We start from the raw sequence: 26,710 nt of genomic DNA on the forward strand, positions 1-26,710 counted from the left end.
GCAACATTCCCGTGCGTTTTTGCGTAGGAATTGTTGCTTAAATTAGCAGTTATTAATAATTATCGCACGACGCGTCGTCACCACAGAGGATCGACGCGACGAATTTCCGCATAATTTGGGTTTATGGAGAGTCAATTAATGATCTTTGTGCATGGAATATAAAGTACAGAGTCTAAGGAAGCTTCCGCGATTCCAAACGACGAGCTTTTATCTTCGAGAAGCTCGATATCAATGAAAAATCGCAGGCATACGTCGCGAATGCTCGGACGCCCGTTGAAACAGTTGTTAATAACTAATTAATTAGGCGAAAAATCGCGTTCAAAATTGCATGGGAATGTCGCTTGAGATTTGTACTTTGCCATTCGATTCCAAAAGTGCACGAATTAATCTCGGAAACGGAGTAATTAATGAATATTTAGGAGATTAGAGAGAGATGTGTGTCTGTCCTTGTCGCACGCTAGTGCGCGCCTTGTCTGTGACGTCACGTGTATCTGTCCTTGTCGCAAGGTAGTGCGTTCCTTGTCTAACAGAGGTTCAGATACCTCCTTGCATATCCTATGTTCCTGTTACATTTTCGGATTTTCAGCCGCAATCCAACAGATGGCAGCACTTTCGCGCCAAGAATACGTAACACAATTATTTCCATCGTTACGCCGCTACGCGGCGCTAGCATTTCACTGTCCATAAATCGAACAAATTTTCATATGCGAAAGAAATTAATTTAGAGCATTAATTTGTTAACTCTCGTAATTCGATTTTACGTTCAAATCCTACATTTATCCTACGAAAATCGCAAATAAAGATTTAGAAATTTTGATCAATAAATCGAACAGATTAATTCCGACTTGTTCAATGTGTAAAAACTGTTAATTAATTTATGAATTTTTACAGCCGTGTCTGTTTCATTGGACCCAAAGTTCTAATAAATGATAAGACAATCGAACGTCTATTCAAAATTTCATTTATTCAATAAATTTGAAGATATACATGTACAATATTTTACATAATTGCATTTCATTTTTTTAATACGTTAAATAATATGTTACTTTTAATATACTCTTGCATTATAAAATATAATTTTACAACATGAGATACTTATTTGTATATGTGTATCAACTAAATATGTATTACATTTAAACATTCAATATAACGATCATACTTATTTCAGTTTTTAAACTTTGAACTATGCTATAGATATATAAATACATAGATGTATAGATACATTATGGATCGCAAATTTAATTGAATATTAGTAAAAAAGGATCTAAGGGAGCTAAAAATTGAAAAGACTATATAATAATGATAAAGATTATACTATTGCAATACATGCTTGTACATTATTGTATATATATCTATAACCGTGTATTGCAATGGCAAATTTAATGAATAAATTACATATTGTGAATTATTGTTCATTTATGTACAATTGAAGTTAGTCATTTACGTAATACTACTTTAAGGATTGTAAACAGTAACGTCAGACATTTCTAGGACACAAATTTCCTTTTCTTCGTTCAGTGCTTTATAAACCTGTCTCTATCTTTATTATGGAAATTATTTTGCAATACTATAATGTAATGTAAGACAGAACGTTTAACAATATTGTTTGTTCCAAATGAAGCAAAACAGTCTCCTTTTTCGAATTACAGTCGCTATAGTCAATTCCTATTAACTTGAATGCTTATACGTCAGAATCTGTCGAGGCAGGATATATTGGACAATTTTTTTTATCGTATTCGTGATGACATCGCATTAACATTTTAATAGTGGATCCAGTATGTCTTGCAGTATTTGTCAAGCAAAATTTTCCTTCTTTACAAGAGAAGTAAGTTCTCATTTGCGTTGACAGAAGATTGCTTGCAAAGTTTATAGGTTAGATTGTGTCATACCATTGCGTATTTCTTGCATACACGTATCATTCTGAATTTGTAATATTTACGAATATTAGAAACATTAGGCCTTTAACACGCTTTTTTTCTTTTCTCATGTTTCATTTTTTTTTTGTATCGTTTAGGTTGCTTGCCCAGGCTGCGGCTTTTCATGTTGCAGTAAGTGCCTTAAATATAAATATAACATTCCAGATAAAGGGGTGAAAAAGATCTGTGGACGTTGTTTTAATAAGCATAATTTTACAAGCAAGTCAAGTTCAAATAATAGCATTGAGATGGACGAGCAAGATAAACCGATGGCTCCAGTAGACATTACGAAAAAGTAATGTATTTAGAGATATGTTTCTTAATATGTAATGTATAATGTATAGTGACTGATGAAAATATTTGAACATTTATTATATTATGTGCTGTATAAAATATTTTTAATATTTTATTGTTAATATATTCATAACAAGTCTCTTCAAGTGTTCAAATATTTTGTTGATCAACATTAAGTAAAATAACATAACGTGTTTGCCTCATACAGACTGGAATCATTGGAGAATCCTGCAAAGCCTCCAATTATAATGTATAAGCATACAAATCATTGGGATAGATTCAAAACTGGCTTAGAGCCAGCTGATCAAGAGATAGTCGAAAGATTAAGGAAATTAAAGGAAGAAGACAAAACTACAGCTTTAAGCGTAGATGAAATAAGGAGGAGATTAGCATTGCTGAAAGATGAAGACCCAGATGTTAGGCAACGCGCAATAAATGTATGTTAATATAATATAATTATCAGTACAATATAAATAGCTCTCTTATTTCCTGCAGATACATCAAGTGGATACTAGAACGGATCAACAGAAGACGGATGATTTAATACAGGAATATCTAAAACAATTGGAACTATCTTCGAGCAGTGATTCAGTCAGCGAAATTCAAGCACGGCTGAAATCACTGCAAGGCATTAGCGACAAACCTAGAGAAGTATGAAACTGATACGTACGCGTAAGAATTAATAATTACATAAGAAATTTTTCATTGTTTCAGCATTCGGCTAATGATGATGATGATGATGAAAAACAGGTGACAAAGAAATTAATTGCAAAAGCTCTGGCAGAAGCGGAATTGGAGAAAAAATACGAAGAAAATGTGGACGAACTTGAAGAAATGGAAATTGAGGTATGAAACTTATTTTTAATAATTATGTGCACATGAACTTTTAATTGGAATTTAATGTACAGGAGGCAAAGCGTACTGATAACGAAGAAGACGAGGAACCGAGTTGCGTAATGTGCGAACAAACCGAAGATTTACAGCGATGTATAGGTTGTCACGGCGATCTTTATTGTCCTGTATGCTTCGAAGATAATCACGATGAGTTTGAGTTGAAAATGCACAAAAGAGAGCCAGCAACAAAACGTAATCAACGTTAAATTGAATCGCTAGAAATTTTAAAGAAACGCTTCGCAACGATTCACATGCAGTTTCATTACTAAAAGACATTTGCTGTATAATTTTTGCAAATGAAACTGAAACCAGCATCGTCACTTGCAATTTTTTATATTGAAATTATAAATATCATCGTTTAAACAGAATACATTGCTTGCAAAGTATACAGACACATAAAATAAATAATACACAATTATACATAATTAGTAAGTGTTCTAGCTGTAAGTTTCAAGCTGAGATTGTGTAATGTATCAATTACATTAGAAATTATTGTTGTGCTATATCTACTTTCACAGTAAGTGATTTTATAACAATTTTAATTTGACAAATTTAATAAGATATACACGCTTTTGCTAAAAAAAAACAACAAATTATTTATTCACATAATTAATTCCATCTCCGTTAATTTCTCTATGTCTAAAGTCTTGTTAAGCAAATAAATTTACTTAAATTAATTTAAATTTTAATTAAACATATTTAAATCAATTAATAAATTCTTAATGTTAAATATATTAACCAATTCAGCTGTTTGAAATATTCGAGCTTTATATGGAGCATAATTTATTCTCAATTCAAATTTGCTTTGATAATTTGTTACTTTTTGGTTCTTCTGGGAATCTTATCTTCCTGATTTAATTACTGAAATGAACTCGCTGATCTTCATGGGGATTTCCCAGAGATAGTCTGCATCGCGACGCAAAAACCTTCTCAAAGTCTAAGCAGTCTTGCTATTTTTAGATGAGTTGCACGAGCCTATCATGCCAAGTATTCAACCACGTTCGGTTACGAGCATTTGTTCTTTTTACCGTCCACTTTATTTATTAACATAATCCAGCTTTAAACTTTTCTGAATCTTTGTATTCGATAATCACCATCAACAATTAGTTGGAACTGTTCGATATTATACAAGTCAAATGGGATTAATTGTATAATTCTAAAAATGGATTGATACGAAAATTTATGCCCTTTTTAAAAAAACGTGTATCTAGTTTTGTAGAAATTCATAAGTATTTTGCTGTTTATATAACTCATGATCGTTTTCTATGTGATATTTTATTCTATTAAAAATAAAAAAATGATTTAAAGTATATACTGAACTTTTTACATATTATTTTGTATCACCTTTTTAAGTGTACTATTTAAGTATATTAATTTTCATTTTTAGTGTCGAAATATTTTAATAAAGACAAAAAATCATCAAAGAAAACATTATCTTATACTCGTTTCATACTCAAATATTAATTTAACAAAGCGACGAATTTGAAAACTCGTTTGCGTCATCGATTGTAGTAATTACAATCACGCAAACATTAGACGTGTACAGAATTTAAATGATTTTTTTCTCAAATACTTATTTATAATTTCTACAACACCTGAGGAAGGATTTCTTAAACAGTTTATTCGTTTAAAACAGCTTACTTTTCAAAAAAAATGAAATTAAAACTTGAGGAAAAACGAAAAATAACCTACAATGTTAAATTTTTTAAGTCGTAGAAATCTATATTTGTCTTATTATTTTTTAAATTATTAAAATGTATTATTATTATTATCATCAATTTTCCTGCTCAATTTCCTTATATTGACTTTGTATTGATTATGGTTATGATTACAATATTGCATAGAGACTTTATAATTGCAATTCTCAGAAATTTGGCAATAAAATGTCGTATAAGTACATATGTATATGTAACAGATCGTTGGTACCTGGAAATTTTTGTTTCAACAAAAACTACGTATTGTACTTTAAACAATTTTTTTTTTAATCTCTAGGTTAGGCAATATATATTTAGATATATATATTTTTGCAGCACAAAAATTTCGCGAACGTATACGTACTTACATAATAAATAACTTTTTCTCATATATTATTTTACATACTACACACAGAAAGTTAATAAGGATTCGATCAATTTCAAATTTGCATTTCGAGTAAAAGTTTTTTAAATTTTCTCTACTCGACTTCGTTTAAAAGTGAAAATTTTATTTTTGTTTCTACAACAATAAGATTAAAAACGCGTGAATTTATGTAGTGACGTTTTTATCTCGGTTTATTACACTGGACACAAGCCAAACTCTATTCCAAATTCAACATTTACCAGCTTTCTTGCAAAACATTTAGCAAAACAATTTTACAATTTAAAATTATCAACTTGCTTTTGTTTGTTATATTTTTGATCTTTTTAAGTAAAAAGATTCATCTTTTGTGATAAAAAAATTTCTTAATTATTTTATACTAATTGTAAGAAAATGATTGGTTTCTTTTTATCTTTTTAATAGTACAAGTACTTTCTTGCATTGAAAATTTTTAAAAAGCAAAACTACCAATGTAAACATGCTTGTTTAATAAACATTCGTTTTAAAAATATTTATTTTTAAACATTATTCCATTGATTATTTTTTGGAAATACTATCTCTCTAATTATACATCATCAAATTACGATAAGAAAACGTCAGTCTTCTAATTAAACTTACGCAGTAATTTACAAGTTAAAGTTGGACTTGTACCACTTAAAAAAAAAATAAAATAAAATAAAATAAACTATACAAGTGACATAATTCAGGAACGCAGAATAACTTGATTATAAATACAGGAAACAGGAACTTTTTAATATGATCTGATTGGGTTAGGATCAATTATATAATTCAAACGACCAGACTGTATTTTTAATCGAATGTGTTTGTTCATAAAATAGTTACATTTTCGCCGTACTTATTCTGAAATTCTATTGATAATTTCCACTTGTTTTGTCACCACAGTCAGATCATCCATTCTTTCTCACATACATGTTTTTCCTTCGTACAACTATGATCCATTTATTCTTTCTCACACGCATACAAATTCCACTCAGAAAAAAAATACAAAATTTCTGCTTAAAAGCACATCTCTACAGATACATATACATGTAAATGTCATACAGAAAACAAAACAGAAAAAAAAAAGAACAAAATACGAAGAATGATGAGTATCATCCTGAACAAGGAACCATAAAATAATGCACCCTATATACTGTTATCGATCATTTTTAATTAAGAACTTCTCACATTATTAAAAGTTGAACAATGATTTAAGGTATTTGTACAAATAACAGTGAACAGGATGCACAATTTTTCACAAGACGAACACATACAATCCTAATATGTACACGTTTGTATACCATACGTAACAATTTCGTGACAACAGAGTTGCACATGGCATTGAATTGAAGTGGCTCAGAAATTCATAGATTTCATATTTCACAGTAAATCAAGTAAAAAGAACTTAATAATGTGATCGATTATTTTTATTTAGAATTTTAACTGTGTCTAATTAAATTCTATTTTTATTTTGTTATTTTATAAATATTATAAAATTAATAATCACGTATAAGTCTCGCATTAAGCTGTTGTTTTTCCTCCTTAGCGTATCAAGGAAGAAAACTATGAATGTACACATAAAGAATCACAATTATACATAAAGTTATACATGTAAATTCTTTTTACTTATTTTCTTCGTTACTAAAAATCTATAAATTTCTGAACAATCTTCTTTTAACAACCTATTACATTAGAGGCACGAAAATCGTGCTTAAATTGTTCAGCAGATGCACAATAAATTATAAATAGTAATAATAATATAATAATAAAGTTAGTTTTATTATGTCTCAGGCCGTGCGCTGTAATACTAATCGTAAGAAATGAACGCGTTTTGTTCTTAAACGTTCGAGTCCTACATCTCCAACACGTTTCTTATGAAGATAAACAATTACTAGCATTTCCGTTATACGCTTAAAAATTTTCATAATCATATCAAGTTTCTTTCGCTGATCTTATTATCGATGCTGACTACACGTCAATTTTGATAACACGAAAAATATCGGTTACTCAAATATCTTCTTTTTACTTCTTTTGAATTATTATTGATATTTCTCTGCTTCTGGTTACATATTACTTAACTAGTCAATTAATGATTAAATAAAAAAAAAAGTAAAAATAAAAGTAGAGAAGAATATTTCAGTTTCTTCAAGTGTAATCAGCATCGAAGTGCAAGAGCAATTGTACCGGACATTGTCAAAATGTGTAATACAATTCCTTGAGTATTCTACGTTCTTTCCCGTGTGATTTCTTAAGAAAGCAATGCGGTAAAAAAGAAAGAAATCTGGAGAGAGGGGGCGGGACAGCCTCGTCATACAGAAACAATGTAATTATATAATTCAATTATAAGTACAAAGCAACAGAGTGACATTTTTTTCATGCTAGATATTCGTTGTACGATTCTTCTGATCTTTTTCCTATTCCCATTCCTTCAAAAGGTTCAAACCTGACTGTGACCACGTGAACAAGAAAGCGAAAAGGCCGGTTCTATGCTGATGATTGTGCGGTTTTCACGTCGATCCACGACGTTCCTGTCGATCTGGCACTAATCATAATTGCAAAATAGTGGAGATAACGACCAACAAATGGCTCTCCTTAGCTCGGTCTCCAAAACAACTGGCGACAACCAACAGAACAGATTGATTGATGCATCCTTTGGTGCAAATTGGAATCATGACACTTTATACTTCTTCTTGCTTAGTTGTCCTATTTTGCACTGGTCTCAGTGTTTTCTGGAGCTGGCAATGGTATTGGTTTATCAGACACTGGGGCAGTCTGTTTTTTCGACTTCTTTCCTTTTTTCGATTTGGGAGACTGTTTCACCTCACTATTATCCACCTCCATTTTCTCTTCTGTTTTCTGTTGTTGTTCTTGATCAGTTTCCTCTGGTTTTTTTTCCTTGGAAACAATCTCAGCCTTCTTCGTTTCTGCAGACGTTTCTTTTTTTTCCTTGGAAGTGTTTTCTCCCTTCGTATCTTCAGAAACGTTCTCTATTTTCTTTCCTTCCGAAGGATTTTCTCCTTTCTTCTCCTCAGTGGCAGTCTTTTCAACAGAAACGTTTGTTTTCTTTTCTTCGGTATTTACCTCAGAAATATTCTCTTGTTTTTTCTCCTCAGTTTCAGTTACAGCGACTTTCTCTGTACTCTGTTGAATATCTGGGTTTTCTATTACTGAAGTCGTATCCATAGGTTCACTTGTTTGACTAGTTTCCTGTTGTTGACTCGTTGTTTGATCAATAGCAGAATTCTCCACTTCCTTCGTAGAAAGTTCAGTATTTTCTTTCAATTCCTTTATTGGAGACGATGGACCAGGAGGCAATGGAATTGGTTCCTTAGTTTGAGACTGATCCTCTATTTTCTGATCCACGTCCATTGTTTCAGTCTGCCCAGCCTCCTCAATTACATTAGAAATTTCTTCTTGTATTCCCTGTTCCTTTGGCAATGCTTGCTGAGATGGGAGTGGCGCCTTCGACTCCAACAAGCTAATCGTTTCCTGTATAGTTCTAATCGCGTTCTTGCGCGCTTGTCGAACATTATCTCTGCCTTCTGTTTCTATATCATCCAACTTAATCAATTCCCTGGTAAGCATTTCATCTAAATAAATATATTCTTTATCTGTCCTTGAGTTACCGGTATACTGTTTAACCTGTTCAGCCAGGGCATCTACTTCTTTCTGTACAAGAGCTACTCTCTCGAGTGGATCTTTTGGAACGCTGGGTTTTGGTTTCACTGGTTCTTGTTGCTGTTGTTGTTGAGGTTGCGGTGGTTGCTGCTGCTGAAGTGGAACCTGCTGTTGAGGCTTCTGTTGCCTTGGTTGCTCGTAATGCTGTTGTTGAGGCTGTTTTTCAGTATAGTATTGTTGCTGAGGCTGTTTTTCAGCGTAGTATTGTTGCTGAGGTTGTTTTTCAGCGTAATATTGTTGCTGAGGTTGTTTCTCAGCGTAATATTGTTGCTGAGGTTGTCTTTCACAATACTGTTGCTGCTGATGCTGTCTAGGGAAGGTGTGAGTCTGTTGCTGCCTCCTGGAGGGATGCTCATAAGCACCTGGTGACTGATAAAAAGGTTCTTGGAAGTGTGGAGGCCACTGATGGTGTCTTCCGCCAAAGTGTTGGCCGAATGGGGATGGTCTTTGAAAGTGCGGTGGTGTGTGGAACTGTGTAGGAGAAGGTTCCCTTCTGAATGGAGAAGATTCCCTTCTGGAGGGAAACGGTTCGTCGAAACTTTTTGGAAGCACAGGTTCATCTCTACCTTCGACAAATATTGGAATATGCCTAACATTACTCTGCTGCTGAGGTTTCTGCTGTTGCTGTTGAGGCTGTTGCGGCGTTATATCTATTCTGGAAACATATCTCTGCCCCTGCGGCTTTTGCTCTTGCTGCTGAGGTTGTTGTTGATTGTTGGTCATTGATGACTGTCTGTTCTCTGGAGGAGCGGACATCGAGCGCTGTCCGCGATTTCCTCTGTCGGGATTCTCCATATTGTGATGGTGTTGACCTATGTCCACGGTGTTGCGTAACCCGTATTGTGGAATTTGACTTTTTCTATTAGACTGTTGCTCGAAGTTGGAGGACTTGTTCTGTTGATTCTGATTAACGTCTGCCTCGCCGTGCGAACTGGACGCGCTGGCAGCGCTACTTCCGCTTGCTTGACTTCGCGCGTCCTCGTCCGAGTACCCTTGCTGATAGTTGTTACGGTCTCTACTCGCAGAGTCGCGATTTCGGTTGCGGAAGGAACCGTGAAAGGGAATATCACCCCAAGGCGAGCCCAACAGATGGTCGGCGAATTCTGGATGACGGGCTGCTAGATCGTCCAGGTGCGCACGGATGTCGCTGCGTCGTCCAAAATTGTCGTCGTCGAATGGGAACGCCTGGAAACAAAAAGTTTAGAAAAAAATAAGAAATCTGTGTCCTCTTTCCTTTTTTCTTTTCTTTTCTTTTTTTTTTTTTTTTAAGTATGACTTCTGAGGTCGATAGATTTATTAATTTCAAAATTCAATATCATTCTTAAATATTTGCGAAGCGGTTTTCTTTCTTTTTTTTTTTTTTTTCTTTGCGATTATTCTCAGAATATTTTCTGAAAATTTCAAAGACCTCAGAAGATTGTTTCTACGATCGATTAATGTAACTGACTGATGAGTTAAAGCTTAATTATTGAAACTCTGTCGCTACAAGCTGCGGAATATCCTCTATTATATCTTTTAGCAGGTTAAGTTTCTGTTTCTAAATTACAAGAAGCCTGTTATATCGAACATGATATACAAGATATACAAGAAACTAGCATTAAATGACATTACAAGAAAAACGAAGCGTAGATGTCCTCCTAAATTTTCGCCAAACTTCTAAAAAAGATCTATGATATATCAATGAAATTACACGATCGTGTCGATATATCATCAGAAGCCATGCACAAAAGGGATTAGAATTTTATCGTTAGATTTTTACGTACGTAGATATTATAAAAGTGCTTAGAAGATTCGAAAAGCAATTGCGATCAACGTTACGACTTCGTATTGCAATAATTGACGCCATTTCGAGAAATATGTGATTTCGCGTGGGTGTACCACTCGTGACGACGGCCTTTACGTCATTAAAGAACTATATATGTATATATAGTGGCGACATGGTGTGTACATATATACTGTTGCACGTGTATATTTCGTAGTCTCACCCACGTGAGATAATTCGATCAAAGGAAATCGTGATTTCTTTGGCAAATAGGAATAATCGTTTAGTAACTCCCCCTCCCCCCCAAAAAACTTCTCTACTTTCTCTAATTGAACATGCATGTATATTTCAACGCAAACACGAGAAAATTAAACAAAATTGTGATGGATTACTCTCTTTCCCATCCGTTTGATTTGAAATTTCTATCTTCTTATTTCGAGAGTTTTATTTTAAATATGAAGTTAGCGACAAATATAGTTGGTCGACAACTATTGGACGACTAGCGGGCGAGCAACTATTTTCCTCACGTGTTGCGTATAATTGAGGAAGTTTATTAAAATTTGAGAGTGATTCACTTCTCTCTTTCTTGAGCTGGTTCATTAATTTCCAGCATTCTTTACATATCCCTGATTGAAACACGCATGAAAGTCTTTCGTTCGTGTCTCAATACCTTTTAAAGGTACACCCAGCCGACTCCACTTATGAATCATGCACTCCTGCTGTTAAACGCTAGGTCTACCTAGGTCTACTTTTCTTTCTTTGTTTCTATCAATTTCTGTTTTTCTTTTTTTTCTTAATTCTTTTTTTTTTTTCTTAATCGTCGACCATAGTCCAATTTCTATAATTATTAAGTATTATACATCGAATGTCGTAGCAATATTTTTTTTTCCATCTATACTTGAATCAGCTACGATGCTTCTTCTTTGTTTATTTATTTTTATCCGAGCTGAATTCGCACGTACGCAACTGCCAAATTAGGTCCGACTACAATTTAAACTACCGCCATTAATAGTATTAGTCCTTTGAGAATTCACTTTGCCTTAAACGAAATTTCCAAGTAGAACCGTTTGTACACTAATCGCCGATCGTCACGTTGCAGGAACGAAAGGAGATCTCAGAGCGAACCGCCGAACTGAGAGTAGGTTCGAAGAAAATTTTCAATATACCGTGTATATATCGTCGAGGATGATATTAGATCACGTTCACGCAACACTTCCGATTTAAGAGCTATGAAATCTGTTAATTATTGCAACGTGCAGTTCCAGGAACTGTGACTGAACTGCCCCGCATTGAATATTCAATCCATAGCTTGCATTCCACACGTTCCTTGCCTTTTATGCAACTTTTCGTGATTTCATTTCGTCACGTTTTCCTTGCGTTTTGTGTCTGTTCGTGTCACCACAAGCGCGAATTACATAGTAATCGGTCAACGATAATAAAAAAAAAAAAAATCTGTTAATCCTATTAGTTAGTAAATTATCTATCAGTTCAACCTTAATTAGTTAATTACAGGATTAACTGGAGAAAGATATTCATGTCATTGTGCATTATTAAGAAACGATGGATTTTCTGTTAAAGTATATCCAGCGACAAGCATTCGGGCAACACGTATGGACAGAAAGGAACCGCAAGGAGGCAAGAAGTTCAATCTACTATGGTTATCCATAAAACTGGGTGAATGTCAGCGCCGGCTGGATATAACCGAAGAAGTGTGTCATGGTCCTTCGAATCGGGCCCCACAACAGTAGCCGGTTTATCGTTATTTCCTGATCTCGTGGCATTCTTAGAAACAATCCGGCCCCTTTATTCGTAGATCTATTCTTAGATAGACGTACATAATAGAAAAATAGCCAGGAGACTAATTAATAATATTTTTGAGACTAATAATAATATTTTTATATTCATACGATATATATTTGAGACTAATAAGAATATTTTTATATTCATACGATTTACACTAAACAGATCAATCAACGAAATTCCAGCAATTCCATTTTGGAAGGCACCGACTGTAAAGATGTTAGAATGTAATTGCAAAAATCAAAGTGGGCGTCAATTGCAGAAATTCTTAAATACAAGAGTAACGGTAACAATAGTAAAAGGAGAAACGAAGGGACGAAGTTAGCGAAGGTTAAGAACAATTCCAAATCTTTCTGAGTATATTAGTATACTATCAGAAGTGTAAAAGAAAAGTCTACGTTCTTGTAGAATAGAAAAAATTTCAGGGGCCATATTAGCGGAAGGATCTTTTATAGAATGCCGGAAATAGGTCCTAGAATGGACCGAGAAGAGAAAAGGATTACCAATCTGGTTTTTCACTTCCGTTCTCCAATGGATAGATAACGCCCACGCGACACATGTCAAGGCGTCATCGTCAATAGTATTAACAGTAATGTTCCTCGAAACCGGTTTCCTTTTTACGTGAAAAGGGGCAGCCAGTTAGATCACAGGTAAAAATACTCTGTTATCGTGTTTTCGAGAAGCTAGGCACGCCGTGTAGATAATATCGAGAAGGCAATTCTCTTTTAGTTAACTCGATTAGGTATGGTGTAATTGACGATGGAAACGATAGAGGAAAAACTATACTGGTCGACTGCACTAGTGTAGGCAACTGTACGGTAAGTTGTTTAGTAGAGATTATTTAGATGAAGTAGAATCATTACAATATGAAGAATAACAGTAACAAATAGGTATATAAAAACACGAAATATAAAAAGAGTAAAAATGGAAATAAAATGCGAGTTTCACACTCCAGTGAATAGAAATGTAAATTTTTTAATCAAATTTATGTATTTACAATTAATGAGCACTGAACATCCTAAGAAAATATTGAGAAAGTAGATTTGTTTTTTTCAAAAATCGTAAGTCATACTGTTTTTAGTATTAATACTAAACATCCATATCACAGTTTATGATCAAACAAAAAGCTTGGCATGCAACATATTCACATAACGTTTACCTCTCCCACTACTATATTAAAAAAAAAATGCATAATAAACGAACCGAAGTAAATTTATTGATCACATGAATTAAGAATAAAAGGCTAAAACAATTCCCAATCGTATATATTCCCTTCCCTTTGCTTCTGATCTGAAACCGTTAACTTTTGTGTTATTTCGAGATCGAGAAGATTCTGGAGAACAATAGACATATGGATGAATTGGAGTTGAATTTCAAAAAAGAAAAGATCATTCATTTGGTTACAGGATCTTTAAGCGAGCCTAATACGGCCGAGTGGCCGGACGTAAACGAGAAGAAATAAAGCGTGTAAGTCAACGAATGGACCGCGATTATGTTACGTTTTTCGTCGTTTTTCCCTCTTTCTCCACTCTTCCTCTGTCCGATTCCATTTGGTCGCAAGAAACGCGAGCCCACGTCCTCGACAGAGAGAGTTACCAAGGAGAAACGTCTCCCTTAGTTTATTATTAGCGTCAACATGCTTGTGTTTTGGAGGAATGGACCTTACTCTAGGATAGAATACACTCGAAAGATATTCGAGGAGTCTTGTTATAATCAGAGAAGTCACCAGTCGAGTCAAATATTTGTACTACGCGATGAGGAGAACGTCGCTATGCTGAGAACTTCCGGTCGGAATACCACCAAGATGGTAATATCCTATCAGATTGAATTTTGATGGTATCTCTTTAAGATTTACAGCAGAGATTTGATATTTACAGAAAATGCGAAACAGCAAATTAATAAAAAAAAAAATCGTAAAAATACTGAAAATAAAGTGTAAAAGAATACAAAATAAAACACTCCGATTCTATGAAACTCCAGTGACAAGAAATATACTGCATCTTGACAAGTAACGTACATAGAAGATCGTATAATGAATTATAATATCTAGAATTCAAATTCTTATATTTTATCTTACTTTTTTTTATTATATATCTCTATATATAAATCGTCATTATAAAACTATAACGGCTAACATTCCACTTTCAATTCAATCAATTCTGAAATAATTAGATAAAAAGAATTCTCTGTAAATTGTTACAGTCAAGTCTGTTTAGAAGAAATTCGTTCGTCTAGTCGTGATTCGTTCCGGAGAAAGCGAAAAATTCACGGGTCTGCAAGTCACCGTTTTCGAGGTGGTGAAACCTACGTCATTCCTCGCCGATTCTATTTCTAACTTCCACGCGATCTCGCGGAACGCGAAAGAGAAGGTCGAAACCAACGTTGAATGTAAGAATCGAGAACATTGATAGCTGTGTGTACACATCAACATGACATCCAAATTTCGCATAGGACAGAACCAGCAGTACACTGATTACGTCTATCGCCAATTCGATAAACTCGTTACTACAAAAAAAAAAATAAAGTAAAATAAAATAAAATGATAAAAAATAAAAAAGAACTAATAAATTACAAACGAACCTCACGTAACAATTAAAATATACACGTTATGTCGCGGGGCGTTTATTATTAGAAAGCTCTAGAATGAATGAAAAGGTACGTGATACTACTTTAGAACGATCTGGAAATGTCTACAAAACCGTCGAGAGTTGACTATATCAATACTTAGATCGCATGATTTAATAGACAGGTTTTAGTAGATTAATATGATTAACACGATCTCTCTATATTATTCTTGCCTGATACTTGAATGTACGTTCGCAAGTAATTAATTGTCAAGTCAGGACGTCAACGAACATAATCCTGCGCCACGTAAAAATTAATTTAATCTTATCTGTAACACATCGAAAATCGTGTTTGTCGCGATCGTACAAGTATTAAATGCGAGATTTATATACGATGGAAATGACAAAAAAAAGGAGATGGCACCACTTACAGAAAACGGACGATCCAAATCAATCGGTTCCCCGAATTCGGATGCTTTGTCCACGATGACAGGCGAGTCCATTTTCTGGACCCTTTAATCCGTGCCTAATTTCGAGAATATGTGGTGTCCTCTTTTTCCTTCTTTTTTATTTTTTTTGTCTCGGAGGATGCGACTTTTTTAAAATATTTGCTGTATTTTATTTCGTCTCACACACTACGAGGTTAACTTCGTACCTCCTTTTGTCGTTAAGAGCTCGCTCTGCAGGTTAAACGTTTCTTTTCTTTTTATGTATTATTTTTATATACTTTTAAAGAATCAGCCAAGAAGCTCACTAAACAACAGTGACGGCGTGTTAACAAAAAAAAAAAAAAAATGCGAAACGAAAAAAATTAACACACTTTCGTTCTCTTTGTTTCTGCTTAAAAATCTTGCAAAATTACCGGAGTTAACTACGTGCGACAGTTGGTCTTTAGAGCCTCTCCCTTTCGATCTTCTCTAGCTAGACAACACTCTAGCTTTCTGTGTTCTCTCTTCGTTTTGCTTTCGTTATATAATAGGACCACTATTTCGGTGTTACCCCGTTGATTTCTTCACGCACTCCTCGCGCGTGTCACACACTCGCGAACAAAAGGTTCTGCATCAGAAAAAGGTGTCCCTCTTAAGAAAATCCTCAAGACGCACGCTCGTTCCACGAACACGCTCGTTTTAGGTCAATAGTGAAACTGTCAGTGCGCCCCTCGAGCGACTTAAATATATTTGTTGTGTGGGCTGTATCGAGAGCCACGTGACTGCCGTGCCGAGTGTGGCCGACTCCCTACGGAACCGACCGAGAGAAGCAACGAGAGACTACTAGAACGTTCCTCTCTCTCCGGCTCTTTCTAGAAATCGTTTGTTTTTCGCGCACTCGAACGACACGCGACGTTCAAAGCGAAGAACGAAAAATTCATATTATGCTTCTCTTTCGAACAATAATCGATAAACATCGAGATCGATCGCGCTTATCGCCGATTACCTAAAATGGAAAATACGATAACTTCGTGGAAGAACGTATCGAAAAAAAAGACACTCACATCACAAAATTCGCATTGTTTTGTACAAGTTGATAAAAAAGCAAAATTTTCAAAAATTACAGGGGATATTTACAATCTCGGAAATATTGTTTCTTTTTTTTTTTTTTTTTTTTTTTGTTTGAAACGTTGACGCGGAATTCAACAAGATTTATCGTTTGTTTCAACTGCAAGCCAGTATTGTTAAGTTTTTCCATTTTTCGTTTTATACAATCAGCCTACCGAGCAAGGCTGTACTCCGGACTTGTTTACCTATATCCTTTTATAGTAAGCACGAATTCCCTTCACGTGTTTGTTACTCCCGAAAAGTTGGTCAACTCGTTCTCTCTTTTTTTCGTTACCGATAACTGCGCCATATAAATAGATCATCATTAATGGAACACAATTCTCGATCACGTTATTATCCTCAGAATTCGACTTATCTTTTTTTTTCTTTCGTGCAATATCAACCGTGAATCATTCGATATAAGTATAAATAGATCGTGTCTAATTCGAAGGCACTGTTTCAATGTAAAAAACATATGTATCATGTATTGTTCCCAATAGGAACTAAATTGAGCGGCTAGCAAATAAAACCCATATGTAATAAGATTTATTGTCGAACTTTAAATAGAATCGCTGAAACTATAACGTTTAAGAGGCATCAATAAGTGTTAACTGAAGAATCACCTACGAGAAACTTTGATGAAAATCACAGACCAGTGTGTATTCTAAGAGAAATCCAGCTTTTTGCCTCGACCTGACAATTAATTCACGACTACATAATTAAAATTCTATAATTAGCGTTTACAAACGTTCAAGGGAGTGTTTTGTCGTATAATGTCAAATGATCGTGAACGACTCTCAATCGTATTACACCAGAGTAAGGTACCAGAAGTCCGCCATCGAAAGTTAGTTATATATGATCACAAAATTTGGCCCCGATCCAAAACTTTTGCACGATGTGTAACCAGGCGTCACGTAGAAGCTTTATAATCAAGATACAATATGCGACAACGAACCAAGACCTTGCTCGTCGTGACCTAATTTTATTAACATTTAATGTTCAAATGTTATGCTTTATATTTATCTACAATAATTTGAAGTTTTATCTATAATAATTTACAATAATATCTATAATAATTCTACTTGAGTTACGTAGTCGCTTGTTTAAACTTTGAAATTAATTATCTTCTTTTTTTGAAAATTGTCCTGTTCTGAAAACTAGTACTCCAATGTAATTAGCATTCTAAAATAATCTATTTAGAATTCAAATATCCATTTAGATTAATTAATGACTTTGAACGTCAAACGATTACGTTTGTAAGGCAACTGCAGGTGATATAATAGCATAGCATGTCTATACAGCTTGGTTATGTTATTGAGATGTAATTAATAACGTAGAAACCTTTGAAATGATGCTAGGTTGTATAAAGGTTAAGCACAGTAGAAATAAGATCTTATAATCTTACGCGCGTGAAAACTTGAACTGGTCCTCAGAAATTTTTATAATTCATTTAGCAATTTCTTTTCTATTTAAAAATATTAATATTTTGTAATTCACATTTATTTAACATGTGTATTGCAATTTACATTAATTCAAAACTCCAAAATAAATGATATTTTGATATTTTACAAAAGTAGCTTCTACAGTGAAAATTAAAATGTTCATTAAACACTATCAACAATAACACTTTAGCATACAACTTATGTATGTGCATATATTTAATAATAATGCATCGATCCTGCAATTATGAAAAATTATTAAAAAAGATTATTAAGTATAATTAACGATGAAGTATAATAGATAAAAAAAACTTTAACTGAATGATTTTCATTCTCGAAAGTGAGTTATAACAGATGAATTACTTTCGCCATAAATATAACTGTTTTAAATATAACTGCCTAAAAAAAGTGCTAATGCCATGTAAATTATTTGTATAATATTCTTGATTTGAAAATGCAGTACAAATTAACGTACGTTGCAGAATTAAACGGAACTTAGAGAGAAATTTTTTAAATCACTTACCACTAGCGCCACTCTTATTTAATAACAGTGCGAACGAGCACGTGGTACAGCGTCGCGAAACATCGTATTATAACTGCTTCATAAGCCACTATTAGGATGCAACCGTGCGCAATGGAGGCAGCTTTCCAATGTGGAAAATATTTTCGAAATGCTGCAGAACCGGGTTGAAACTTCCAACGGTGTTAAATGTTTATACTGCGTTTGACAATAAACAGGAAACACAGATCGAGTTGCACACTTGGACGAACATGTCGATTCGCGCATGCACGAATACACAACGGCAATTCACTCGATAGATGACTCACTTCGTGGCCCCCTACAAGATAGAGATTATGTAATCAATTGCTTGGCAATGCATTAGCGAATTGCCATCTGCGGATTCTTTAAAATTTTACATGTATTTTACGTGAATTCTTGAACGCATGAAACGATTGAGAGCGAATTATACGTTCTCAGTAGAGAACTCGTTTGCAACACTTCGAGTGTTTCGATTTTATCAAATCCTTCCACGATCCTTAATTCTAACTTTCAGATGTTTCGAATTGTTATTCAAAGATTACTCACGAGATTGTAAAATTTTTATATGAACTGTATGTACATACGTATTGATAGAAAGGAAATGTTTTGAACTTCTTCACACTTGAATTATGAAAATGAAATTTTAAAATAGAGATTACACATACTATACGACAAATTTTTTTTTAAAGTGAAGTATAAGAATACACCTGTACCACTTATGTAACGTCGGTGTGAAGCAAATCGTAAAACTGCCGTTTCTGCTTGCTGCATAGAGCAACTGAGAGAATTAACGCCTAGTAAGAAATTAGTTTTGAGGTTAAACGCAGGTTGCCCTAGTTTTTAAACGCACGAATCTTGAATAATCTAAGATTAATGTTAATAAGTTTCTTACTTTCTTAAGTTTTGTTATTTACAATGAAATTCAGATGTTGCCTGAGCACTGACAGTTCAAAGTTCAAAGTTGCGCGTGAAATATTTCATACAAATGGAAAAAAAAATAAAATGTTTGTTTCGATTCGTTGAAATGATTAAGTGATGATTAAGAGAGAAAATCATTCTGAATATATATGTACACATATTTTGAATGAATTAAGTCAGAAAAAGTAAAAAAAATTATACACATGCATACATCAATCAGAATATAAGAAAGATAGACTCATTTTTCTGACTTATGGGAAAACAAGAGAAAGTAAATTCTTATTATGATCGCAAATTACAGATTAGAATACTCACACTTTATTCAATAATAAATATTAAGATAATACTAAATAAAATAAAAAAAAAAAACACTTATTTAGAGAACTGATACATGGCCAAAACCAGTGTATATGTATGTACTTACAATACTGTGTAACAATTTTTTTGTGAAGAGTGTTGCCATCTAACGGTTCAATAGGCAAGTTACAAAATAGAAAATTTTATCGGTTATGCCTTATGACACGAACAATTTTGTAACTTCTAAAAACTATAATTGATAAATTAACAATCTCCAACAACAAAGTAACTATTAATATAATATTATCTAATTACTAGTTAATAACTCCATATTTTCATCATTTAGAAAATGCAAACTAAATATATCAGCAAGTTAATTCCTATTTTTAATTACTATCATTTCTAAAAGAAACGACTGAGAATTTCTTTTAATATTTTTACGTCGTACAAATATAAAAAAAATTCTATCTTCATGTGATTCAAGTTTCGAATTTAAATTTAACGTATCATGAAAATTCAAAAGTAAATACAATTGTGATCGATTGATCGCTAAAATTGTAGATCACCAATATCGTTATTCGATATATAATTGATTGCTTTAGAGTCTCGTTTTCAATTTTCTTCTTCGATTTTATTCACGTATTTCGATCACTCGCACGATCATCGATAGTGACGATCGATGATCTACGGTGATCGATGGCGCAGCTAGGAAACTATAAGAGTAGAGGAAGTACTCGATCGCCATTCCTCAGCAGTTTCGTGACGTCATTGAGATGACTGTGAGACCGATTCCGTTACGGGTATCAACATACCTCTACTCTACTATGTAGACTAGACTATAGTATACATACATGCATTCTTGCACGCACGAGGCCCACATGTAAATATACTACTCGTGTAAAATTTCTCAATATCGTCTCACGTCACAATTTTATAGTTCGTTCCATCTAGACGAATGATTCGTATCGTATGATATATGATACTATAATGTGTTAGTTTAATTTTGATTCAGTCAACATAAGTTTGATATGATATCTATGGACATCTGTAAATTACGTCGTGATGCTACTGTACATACTTTGTTCTTTTAAGTAACACCAGCAGAATATCAAGTATATGTCATAACATAATTTCAAATAAAACAACACGATTACAGTTTGTTATACTATAGTTCCAGCGTCAAATTATTATTATAAGAAGCGTAAATAAAGGTAGTCAATGTGTGCACTTTCTCACGGAACTGCACCGCATTTTACGCGCAGCATAGCGTGATGCACACGTGTATCGTTCGATCGAAGAGTGAAAGGAAAAGTGGAGATTCCTACTACAGGTTGAATACATACTCACGTAACGCTCCATTGATGCAACGAGTAACGAGTATTCTAGTTTCAACACGTTGTGTCGATTAACGTCACGCTCTTTCATTTTTCACTTTGATCTTAAAATTAATGTTTTACTTTTTGTTTTACTCTCGCAGTATACTCAGTAAAAATATTTACAGTATGTATATATTTAATTATTGTATGTTTAATAATTAATTCTTCCATATCTACATGTGAAATGGTAAACAATCTAGAATATATTGAAGGATCCTTAACAAATGAGAATCGATATCGCCTGTTTAGAATACTATAACGAATTGTAATTGATACAGGGCGTGGCCGCTGAAAGCGTTAAAAGTATCGAAAGTCAAGGATACTGCTAGTATAACCACCCTCCTGAAAGTCTATGAAGAATTTCCTAGTAACGTTACACCAGCATTGTCATGCTCACAGTACGAATAAAAATGATAGTCGAGATAAGGCACACAACTGACTACAATCGTGTCTTTACCTTTATTACTTTTTTTCGCTTGGAAAGAGATACCATCTTGTGGAATACAATCCATATGTCCTTAAGAACGTTCTATAAATTATAATCGTATAAAGTAATGATAAAAATTAGTTTTTATATTATGTCCGCTGTACAATATGCAGGAAAGATTTTTCTAAATAATGGGATTGTCTTCCAAATAATCTCTCAAAGTTTTTCACTCCTACACATGTAAGTTTCTATAGCCATAATTTTTTTTGTCTTTAAGGAAACGAATAATTCTCTTTCCTTTATTACTTTTCTGGTTTAATTTGAAATCCAGAAAATTATGTTTCTCTATAAATATATTTTTCAATACCAATTATGATAGTATCAAAATGTTGTTCCCACGAGGGTATGTATTGTATCAATTTCCAAAATTCGCGGCGGTAAGACACGACGTGATTCTTTCCCTTCGAACAATTCGCAGAACAGGGCATGAAGTGAATAGGAATGCTGCTTTATGAATGACGTTCACCAGGGAAAGTAGGAGGGATAATCAAGGGTCCGGGACGTAATTCTCGGAACAGAGAAAGAGAGTACTTTTCAAGACGATGAATCCCTTTCCACACACGATGGATCCCAATGACTTCGTGAATCATCACGTGAAAATTATAGTGGATGCAATGAGGTGTCTTACTTTTAGTAACTCCGCAGAATTCAATCGCCAATAGTCGCCATCATTTTTTATGCATTACCATCTTCATTCATTTTTCCTTCCCTTTCCTTAAAATCTTACATTAAAAAATTGTCAACGCTCGAAGGGATCTTTGTATCTCCTTAATCTTTAGAGAATCTTTGTATTGCAAATTGTCCTTAAGAATGATCACATGACGAGATGAGCTGAGTTTTTCGTGAAGAATCAATAAAATATTTTTCCAGTATACTTCTACATTCACCAAGCATCGCCTTCCCTATAAAGTTTCCAACGTCATATCCAAGATAGGGGAATCAATGGGAACCGTAAAAAAAAAAGAAAATATGAGAAAATCGACAGCAATCTTTCTAGAGTAAATATTGGTGCGGGGATCAGACGGACGACTACTCTATATCAAAACGTTTTCTATTGTGCTTCCTCACCCGTTAGACGTTGAACTTAATATTTCCTTTTTCATAAAAAATATTTGTAAATTTCTTTTAAAGACACAGAAATATAATATATTGACAGAATTCCACGTAAAATACTTCATCGCTTCTTAAAAAAACAAAGATAGTAGAAGAACAACATTTTTTTATCCAAGCTAGAGATGATAATTTTTTAAGAAGGAAAAATATACACAGTAAAGGTGGAAATACGGAATGAAATATTTTATCAGGAATTGTAGAGTAATGTTGACTTCTTCTTTTACCAAGATGCACATGATGAAGCAATGTTCGCAATCTTTGAACATCATCGGCATGTTCGGAGACGTAGGAACGTTCTCGACGACGACGCTGAGACCTCTGAAAATAGCCGCCATTGATTCCCTCTCGCCATTCCAAATCAAGAACCATTCGATCCAAAATAGTCCGTCCATTCGATCTCTGACACTTTCCACGCACGCGTTATATTTCGTACAATTGTCAGATGGTTATCACGCTACTTTCAGTGATATCTTAATCACGTGTCTAAGATATTTATTCCTTCTTTTCTACAAGTAAATTCCATCTATACTTAGTAAATTCCATCACCCCTAATTTATCTTCAAAAAATGAAAAAGAAATACTTCGAACTCAGTCCTCTGTTTCTAAGATATTTGACATATTTTTAAATTAATTCCACGTCTATTGAATTAATCAATTAATTAAAATCAAAGAGCACTATCTCGTATATTATTCTATCTTAATATTCTTCTAATAATCCAAAGAGGATTGCAACGAAGCGACGCACATTCTGGCGTCACATTTTCTTCATCGAAAGAAACGTCCATTCGTCAGAGCGATCTTATCAACCAATCAATGAAACGTTTTATTGCTAAAAACAGAGAAGGGTTTATGGCATGGCGAGTAAGCGGCAAGTCATCTCCCCGGCAGACGTTTGGCAACAAACATGTTATTTCTGGGTTCTCTGCCGAATCTGTCTGCGCTTTCGAAAAGCCGAAACGATATCATTCCGATCGTGGAGTGAGCACTTTCGACGGTAGATTTACGAAACTTACCGCACATGTACCATATTGATCTCATTTCGTGCTTGTATATCGGTACGTCATCACCCTCTTTCTCTTAGAAGGGACGTTTAATGCAATAGGGGTGGTTTTAATAGCCGCTGACTCTATACACTTCTGCGACTAGAACAGCACTCTCTCCAGGGACAAGCTCTCTGCAAGCTCAAATTATCCTTCGTTGCACATTTGACAAAAATCATTCGGTTTTGTATGAATCTATTAAGCTCCAATATTTTTCAGCGAGTTAAAAATCATAGTGCTTTTACTTCATAGTATTTGAAATACTACCTGAGAATCTTTGCATTTCCTGTATCAATGTTATTTTAAAACTTCTTGTATTCCTCAAAAAATACGTTAAAAACAACAATTGTCTGCTGTGTAAATCTGCTTTTCGATAAACGTATCATTTAAACACTAGTTTGTTCTAGGAACAGTGTTTATAGATACCATGTTGATGAACAGAAATAAGAATTACGTTTTTGATTACCGTGGAAATCTTACGCTTCCATATGCTTTGGAATAAAGTCAGAAATTTCATGGAAGACATAAGTGTAATTAGACGGAAAATAATAATACTTCTCAGAAGAAAATTGTCATGATACATCCTTAGTGTATTTAAGAATTGGATAAAGATCTCTTTATCCAACTGATGATCGGCTGACAGCAATTTTTGCCATCATAAATCAACAATCACTGATAGATGCCTTTCTCTTCTAGAAGGCAGCTCGATTTATTTATCATATATTTTGTTTGTTTATTATGCACCAAGATGGCGATCGAAGTCAAATGAAACGAGAACGTACAAAAAAGGAGGGAAACCATGGCCAATTCCATTTGAATCATCAATTCTTGTTTTCCTTTTACTTTTACTTCTCCTTTATATACGAGCAATTTGTAATTCCATGTCACTCCTGCAAAACTTCTCATCTGCTTAAAACTTCCTTCACATTCACATAGATCAATATCAATAGATAGATAAGGTTACTTTCTCTATGAACACAAATCAATTTATGAATCAGTTCATTTATCAAAGATGTTACTGAAATAATATATAATATCATGAGTTTAGAACTATCTTATTGTCTGGCATCATACAATTATTATGTTATTATAATCCCAGGCTTTGCTATTAGCAAGTGTATCTACGCATGTATATAAATATATATAATTTTTTCATTGTTACAAAATTCATCTGCCACTATACATTCTGTCTTCTTTTAGTAAAGTTCTCGTTGGAACACTAGCCCATGTTCTTTTGTATCTTTGCAACAAAAATCTAAAGTTATATCGTCGATAAGAAAATAATACAATAATTACTGCGACATTAAATGAGACAATTTCAATTCGAGGATTGCCGAAATAATCGAATCGTTAGTATTGTTTACATAAAACCAAGGTCAAAGTTTGAACCGAAGTAAGTAACACGGTGTCGAACAAACTGAAAATTTTTTTGTCATTTATTTTAATAATGCGCGATAATACGCATTGCGTTGAGACGAGGAGCAACGATAAGATAATTGGAAAGTTTTCACAGTAACCGATACAGCTGTAACGGTCACGCGACCGCCATGAACTATGATAATTGGCACGTTGACAATACGAAACAGGTGATTCGGTGCAATAAATACCAAATTCTTGCATTGTTCTTACAGTGTATGCAATAGACGAGGAATGCGAATTTCATACAATTGAATATATATATATATATATATATATATATATATATATATATATATATATATATATAGATTGTATATATATATATATTTTTTTTTTTCTTTCAATGTTCGAATTTTTACATACCATGGTGTACTCAAAAATACTGATAACCGGTATTTTCACTTTTTGCCTTCTGAAAATTTCGGCATTGTGACAAGAATAACCGGCAAGCAGAGAAAACTAAATACATACCGGTGAAACGGCGCAGAAATTGGGCCACTCTATAAATAAAGAAATTTTCGTACACGTTCAAATCGTACAAGAAGGAATGTATTTTTTTCAAATTTCTTAATACGAGAGGGTGAGAAGATGATAATTTCAAAAAGAAGTTTGATGAAAAGAATTAATTCAATTAGAACATTCTTAATTCCCATGAACAACTAGATGTTACCTTTTATTTATCCCACAAACAAATTGATAGTTTGTAGGTTCTAGTGCACTTTAATGATTCTGATATCTGTCCCAATACTACTGTCAGGATTCTTGACTTTGTTTCTTTTCCAATGGTTTACGCTGTTTCATTAATTTTATAGTTGAAATGTCAAGGGAGATGTTTTGAGGTTAGATCGTTATATAGAGCATATATAATATACTGCAATATTACATAGAATACAACATGTAATAATATCTTTTTGATATTCGAATTTTACCTATATCATTCTTATGCTTAAAGTTAAAACTTTTCACACGAATAAAAAGATCATTTCAAAAAGTTAGTTCTTAAGTTCAGCAATGAAGCCGGTTCCTTCGACTCGCACGATTTGATTTTAATAACAAAAGTTTATATTATAGAGAGGAGAGGACTCACCCTTGAGAAAGTGGAGTGTCGTTCAAAAGGGTCCCGTCCCGATCTATTTGCAGGCTCGAAGAATGATTTGTTATCTTCTTCAAATTGTTGTTTAATCTCCTGTAAAAGTTCGTCGCCGGATTTACCACGTAGTCTATCGCCGAATTTCGGTCGGTCGCGAAAGTAGAAAGACATGATTACGCCTGTACGCACACAACCGCTTCATACACAATCGGTGAACGTTGCACTTGTTGCCTTTTATCTAATACGCTGTACTAAATTTAACTCGAAATAGTTTCTTCTTTTTCTTTTCTTTTTTTCCTTTCCTTTCCCACAGTAATCACGAAACAAATCTCTCGTACAACTCCCCTCCGGAGGATTACGCGTGACTGAAAGCTGGCGCCGAATTATGGTGAGGAGAATCAAACGACGCGCATGCGCACGTCGGCTCGTGTAATCGTATCTTTCGCGATGCGAAAATGTGCACTTATTGAC

The 26,710-nt window shown here is 33.9% G+C and overlaps 2 protein-coding genes across 5 annotated transcripts; one reads left to right on the plus strand and one right to left on the minus strand.

Annotated features, from left to right (window-relative positions):
• Positions 1-1,446: 1,446 nt before the first annotated feature.
• Positions 1,447-4,416, plus strand: LOC122531253 (abscission/NoCut checkpoint regulator). Its single transcript, XM_043659034.1, has 6 exons — positions 1,447-1,825; positions 2,015-2,211; positions 2,419-2,647; positions 2,706-2,861; positions 2,925-3,056; positions 3,119-4,416. The coding sequence occupies exons 1-6, from the start codon at positions 1,778-1,780 to the stop codon at positions 3,308-3,310; spliced, it is 954 nt and encodes a 317-aa protein (XP_043514969.1). The 5' UTR covers positions 1,447-1,777; the 3' UTR covers positions 3,311-4,416.
• A 1,567-nt stretch (positions 4,417-5,983) lies between these two features.
• On the minus strand, positions 5,984-26,597 carry LOC122531251 (BAG domain-containing protein Samui). 4 transcript variants are annotated; one of them, XM_043659030.1, is made up of 3 exons: positions 26,237-26,596; positions 9,139-10,043; positions 5,984-9,048 (listed from the first exon to the last, which is right to left on the minus strand). In XM_043659030.1, exons 1-3 carry the CDS (start codon positions 26,408-26,410, stop codon positions 7,884-7,886), a joined length of 2,244 nt encoding a protein of 747 aa, XP_043514965.1. In that variant the 5' UTR covers positions 26,411-26,596; the 3' UTR covers positions 5,984-7,883. The 4 variants fall into 4 exon arrangements, with proteins under 4 accessions (XP_043514965.1, XP_043514967.1, XP_043514964.1 ...); XM_043659032.1 differs by lacking the exon at positions 26,237-26,596 and adding exons at positions 15,416-15,664; positions 15,847-16,152 and having other exon boundaries at positions 5,984-10,043; XM_043659029.1 differs by having other exon boundaries at positions 5,984-10,043; positions 26,237-26,597.
• Positions 26,598-26,710: the final 113 nt, after the last annotated feature.

The sequence above is a fragment of the Frieseomelitta varia genome, unplaced genomic scaffold (assembly GCF_011392965.1).
Source record: "Frieseomelitta varia isolate USP_RPSP 00005682 unplaced genomic scaffold, Fvar_1.2 scaffold_380, whole genome shotgun sequence".
In the NCBI taxonomy this organism is placed as follows: Eukaryota; Metazoa; Arthropoda; class Insecta; order Hymenoptera; family Apidae; genus Frieseomelitta; species Frieseomelitta varia.

Coding starts and splice junctions, on each gene's coding strand:
- LOC122531253 (XM_043659034.1), top strand. CDS start 1,778: ATGTCTTGCAGTATTTGTCAAGCAAAATTTTCCTTCTTTACAAGAGAA. Junction 2,212..2,418: donor CCAGTAGACATTACGAAAAA/GTAATGTATTTA, acceptor TGCCTCATACAG/ACTGGAATCATTGGAGAATC. Junction 2,862..2,924: donor TTAGCGACAAACCTAGAGAA/GTATGAAACTGA, acceptor TCATTGTTTCAG/CATTCGGCTAATGATGATGA.
- LOC122531251 (XM_043659029.1), bottom strand. CDS start 26,410: ATGTCTTTCTACTTTCGCGACCGACCGAAATTCGGCGATAGACTACGT. Junction 10,044..26,236: donor GACACTCCACTTTCTCAAGG/GTGAGTCCTCTC, acceptor TTTTGTTTCCAG/GCGTTCCCATTCGACGACGA.